The following is a 5508-nucleotide window of genomic DNA, read 5'->3' as shown; positions in this document are numbered from 1 at the left end:
GAGCTTGCAGTGAGCTGAGATCCGGCCACTGCACTCCAGCCTGGGCGACAGAGTGAGACTTCGTCTCAAAAAAAAAAATTCGCTGGGCGTGGGGGCACACATCTGTAGTCCCATCTATACTGCAAGCTGAGACGGGAAGATCGCCTGAGCCCAGGAGGTCAAGGCTGCAGTGAGCCGTGATTACACCACTGTCCTCTAGCCTGGACAACAGCGCAAGAACTTGTCTAAAAAAAAGAGCATAAATAGAATGTATAACTTCAAAACCAGAAGAGGAAAGATTTAAAAAAAAAAAAAAGCTTTATCAATCCGATGGAGGGCAGAAAAGGAGGATAAAGGCACAAAGATAAGGCACAGGAAATTAAAAAATACAAAAGAATTCGAATCTAACACTCGCCTCGACAAATTAAAGAGATCAAACTTATCTGTTAAAAGAAAGAGTTGCTGAGATTAAATTAAACACTGAAAACGAGCAATGTGGTGTTTCTAAAAGCAATAAAATGCAACAATGGGAAAGGCTGGGAGCAGGAGAGAAAAAGACACAGTAGGGAAATTCTAACTTTAAAGAAGCTGGTGTAGCAACAGTCATAGCAAACAAAATGGGCTGTAAAGCAAAAAGCAGTATTCACTCAGAAGAAAGGTCACTGATCACACAGAGAAGTTCCAGAAAGACACAACGTTCCTACATCTAGGTATATCTAACCTAACGTCAAAACGTGTAAAGCAGCCCGGGCAACGTGGTGAAACCGTCTCCGCAAAAAAAATACAAAAAAATTCACTGGGTGTGCTGGTGTGTCCCTGCAGTCCCAGCCATCCAGGAGGCTGGGATGGGAGGATCACTTGGGCCCAGGAAGTTGAGGCTACAGTGAGCCGTGATCACGCCACTGCACACTAGCCTGGGTGACAAAGTGAGACCCTGTCTTCAAAAAAAAAAAAAAAAAAAGCCAGGCACAGTGGCTCACATCTGTAATCCCAGCAAAGAGGCCAAGGAAGGCAGGCAGACTGCTCGAGCCCAGGAGTTTGACACCAGCCTGGGCAACACAGTAAAACCCCGTCACTACAAAAAATACAAAAACTTGCCGGTCACGGTGGCTCATGCCTGTAATCCCAGCACATTGGGAGGCTGAGGCAGGAGGATCCCAAGGTCAGGAGAGCAAGACCATCCTGGCTAACACGGTGAAACCCCGTCTCTCTAAAAATACAAAAAATTAGCCGGGCGTGGTGGTGCGTGCCTGTAGTCCCAGCTACTTGGAGGCTGAGGCAGGAGAATGGCGTGAACCCAGGAGGCAGAGCTTGCAATGAGCCGAGATGGTGCCACTGCACTCCAGCCTGGGCGACAAAGCGAGACTCCATCTCAAAAAACAAAAAAAATACAAAAACTTAGCCGGGCATGGTGGTGGGCTCCTGTGGTCCCCGCTATTAGGGAGGCTGAGGTGGGAGAATCATCTGAGCCCAAGAAGTCGAGGGTGCAGTAAGCTGAGATCATGCCACTGTACTCCAGCCTGGGCAATAGAGTAAGACTCCATCTCAAAAAAAAAAAAAAGAAAAAGAAAAAAATATGTAAAGCAAAAAAAATAATGCAACTCAAAGAAAAGTCATGAATCCATGATCTTGGTGTAAGCTTTTTACACACCTCTCAGAAACAAGCAAACAAATTAGCAAGAACATAGCAGGTTTGAACTAATGAACAAGTGTGGAAACTACACTCTTTCCATCAAGTATAACGCAGGAGAAATGACAGAGGCTGGGAGGGAGGAAGAAACAGGGACTCACTGTGAATCCAGACTCGGTTTCTTTAGAACAAAATTCAATTGTGCTGATGATTCCAGAGCCCTATAAATTTACTAAGAACTGTTGATACCATTTATTTATTTATTTTGTCTTTTTCTCATGTCAGACGGGTCACGTACCAACATCATACCACAGTTTCAGGGTGCCACATCTCACACATGCACCTAAACACTCAATTATCATGCTTAGGCTGGGTGCGGTGGCTCTCCACTGTAATCCCAGCACTTTGGGAGGCCAAGGTGGAGGGATCACCTGAGGTCAGGAGTTGGAGACTAGCCTGGCCAACATGGTGAAATCCCATGTCTACTAAAAATACAAAAATTGGCCGGGCGTGGTGGCACGTGTCTGTAATCCCAGGTACTCGGGAGGCTGAGGCAGGAGAATCGTTTGAACCCAGGAAGCGGAGGTTGCAGTGAGCCGAGATTGTGCCACTGTACCCCAGCCTGGGCAAAAGAGCAAGACTTGGTCTCAAAAAAAAAAAAAATTATCATGCTTACAAACTACAGAAGGATCTGGTACACGTTAAGTGGGTGAATTGCAGGGTGTGCAAATTATATCTCAATAAAGCTACTGAAAAATACTTCTTAAAATTTGAATACAGGCCGGGCATGGTGGCCCACTCCTGTAATCCCAGCACTTTGGCAAGCCCAGGCGGGAAGACTGCTTGAACCCAGGAGTTCCAAGCCGCCTGGGCAAGATGGTGAGACCTCATCTCTACGAGGAAAAAAAAAAAATAGCTGGGCCTGGTACACACCTGTGATCCCAGCAACTCAAGAGAATGAGGCAGGCAGACTGCTTGAGCCCAGGAGGTCGAGGCTGCAGTGGGCTGTGATCACACCATTGCATTCCAGCCTGGGTGATGGAAAAACCCTGGCTCAAAAAAAAAGAAAAGGAAAGAAAAAGAAAGTAAAGAAAAACTGACTACAAATTAGGCCACAGTTGAAGACCTTCAAATACCAAAACATCAAACTCATACAGTGAAATCTCTAGAACACTGAGAAAACTCACCTGGGTCCTATATCTCAGTAAAAGTCTCAATAGCTATAAAGATTCAAAACATATTTTCTAACCTCCATAAAATACATTAAAAATCAATAATAAAAAGACTGGAGAAATCCACATTTTGAAACTAAATGATATTCTTTTAAATAACTTGTGGGTGGAAAAAAATCAGAATGAAAAGCATGGAATACTTAGAACTAAATTACAACCAAAGTACTGCATAGTAAAACTTGTAAGATGTTGCTAAAGTCATACTTTTAGAGAAACGCAGCCTTAAATATATATACACACATACATACACATATATACACACATACATACATACACACACACATATATATATGTTTTTTTTTCTTTCTTTTTTTTGAGACAGAGTCTCACTCCATTGCCTAGGCTGCAGTGCAGTGGCATTATCTCGGCTCACTGCGACCTCTACCTCCCAGGTTCAAGTGATTCTCCTGCCTCAGCCTCCCGAGTAGCTGGAATTACAGGCATGGACCACCATGTCAGGCTAATTCTTGTATTTTTAGTAGAGATGGGGTTTCACCATGTTAGCCAGGCTGGTTTCCAACTCCTGACCTCAAGTGATCTACCTGCCTCAGCCTCCCAAAGTGCTGGGATTATAGGCATGAACCACTGCGCCTGGCCTTAAATGTATGTATTAGAAAACAAGTAAGACCCAGATATTTAGCTCAAAAGAGGGTAAACGGCACTTTGGGAAGCAGAAGCAGGTGACCGCCTGAGCCCAGGAGATCGAAAACAGCTTGGGCAATACAGTGAGACCCCATCCTAAAAAAAAAAAAATACAACATAATTTAAAAATAAAATGAGTAAAAGAACAGGGTAAACCAAAAAAAGGAAGTAAAGAATAGAAGAAATTAAAAACATGCGGTCCATCCCAACGCAATGATCAACCATAAGAATAAACATTTCCACGCAAGAATATTTATGTAAAAGGAAAGCCATGATGACACTATTTTTTTGAGACGGAGTCCATTCTCAGTCGCTCAGGCTGGAGTGCAGTGGTGCGATCTCAGCTCACTGCAACCTCCGCCTCCTGGGTTCAAGCCATTCTCCTCTCAGCCTTGCGGGTAGCTGGGATTACAGCGCATGCCACCATGCCCGGCTAATTTTTGTATTTTTAGTGGAGACAAGGTCTCACTATGTTGGCCAGGCTGGTCTTGAACTCCTGACTTCAAATGACCTGCCTGCCTTGGCCTCCTAAAGTGATGGGATTACGGGCGTAAGCCACCGTGCCCGAACTATGACACTACTTAAAATGATGAAAAATGAGAAATATAAACATCTAATAATAACAGTGGAGGGATTCAATGAATTACGGTCCACTCCTACAGCAAATAACATGTAGTCAATAACATTAACATATTACATGGAGAAAACACTCACTATGATGGCAAGAGAGAAAGCAAGACACCAAAATTATATTTACGGTATGACCTCATTTCTTTCCCAGAAAAATACAGCTTTATGATGTGTCATGAAAAAGGCTGGGAGGAAATTAAAGGGTTGATGGTTTAATTTTCCTCTTTACTCTTTTGTTCATGTTTTAAAGAACATGAATTGCTTTTTTTTTTTTGAGACAGGGTCTCTATCACCCAGGTCCGAGTGCAGTGGCACAATCATAGCTCACTGCAACCTCTACCTCCCGGGCTCAAAGGATCCTCCCATCTCAGCCTCCAGAGTAGCTGGGACTACAGGTGCGCCACCAGGCCCAGCTAATTTTTGTTATTTTTTTTTTGAGATGAGGTCTCGCTATGTTGGACCAGGCTGGTCTCGAACTCCTGGACTTAAGCAATCCGCTTACCTCAGCCTCCCAAAGTGCTAGGATTATAGGTGTGAGCCACTGCATCCAACCCCTACTTTCATAATCAGAAAGAAAACAAACCTGATGTCTTAAACACACTAAATACAATGAGAACAACAATAAAATAAGTTTGTTCACGCCTTCCACAGAACTGAACCTTGGGATGCCTTGATCGTTGCTGAACTGGCGGACTTGCAAGCTCTAACTCTCCAGATAATTATCTCGGGCTTCATCTTGACTTGCCCTCAGTCTGCCACAGATAATCTTTAGGAAGTGAAGGAAAGACATCTGATTTGCAGTTTCTGCCCTTCTTCCAGGACAGGGGAGTCCCCACTCGGTCCCTGCTCCCTGTTCCAGGCTCTGCGTCTGGTCTCTGGATAGACAGTAAACAGCAGCACCACCTCCTTACCTCCTTCAGTGACCGTTTTAAACCAGTCCAGCAGCTTTTCCAAACAGGTGTCATCTGCCACCGGCTGCCTGGGATCTACCAGAACAGCACAGAGAGCTGGGAGCAGCCGGGAGCATTCGGGGTCCATGGTGAGGCCGCAGTTCCTGCAAAGGCAATGTGAGAGCCAAACCTCAATGCCCACTGCAGACCCAGCTCGTTCTAGTCACAGCAGCCCGCCATGCCTGCTCAGGCCTGGGAAGAGGCCCCAGAACTTTCATCTCAGACCAGGAGAACCATGATCCCCAGACCAGAAGTCTGTTCTGCAGGGACGGATCAAAGCTTTGGTCTAGGCGGGGCCCCTAGCGCTGGTGCCGGGGCTGAAAGGGGCAGATGAGAGTCTGGCTGAAACCACCAGGCCTCCGGAGCTGAAAGTCTGTCACCCTTGGGCTTTGGTGCAGTAAGGGCAGCAGCGTGGTGCTGGCCCAGGCTGCAGGTGGGCCAGAGT

The 5508-nt window shown here is 45.5% G+C and overlaps 1 protein-coding gene across 1 annotated transcript in view; it reads right to left on the bottom strand.

Annotated features, from left to right (window-relative positions):
- Positions 1–5508, bottom strand: part of BRAT1 (BRCA1-associated ATM activator 1) — a 25418-nt gene that overhangs the window by 12176 nt on the left and 7734 nt on the right. The window contains 1 exon segment of the mRNA XM_011957002.1: positions 5025–5167. Coding sequence (XP_011812392.1) covers positions 5025–5151 — 127 coding nt within the window. The 5' untranslated portion in view covers positions 5152–5167.

Source organism: Colobus angolensis, unplaced genomic scaffold, assembly GCF_000951035.1.
Source record: "Colobus angolensis palliatus isolate OR3802 unplaced genomic scaffold, Cang.pa_1.0 Scaffold43, whole genome shotgun sequence".
In the NCBI taxonomy this organism is placed as follows: Eukaryota; Metazoa; Chordata; class Mammalia; order Primates; family Cercopithecidae; genus Colobus; species Colobus angolensis.
Note: the sequence above shows the minus strand (reverse complement) of the source record. Positions and strands in the feature narration are given on the sequence as shown.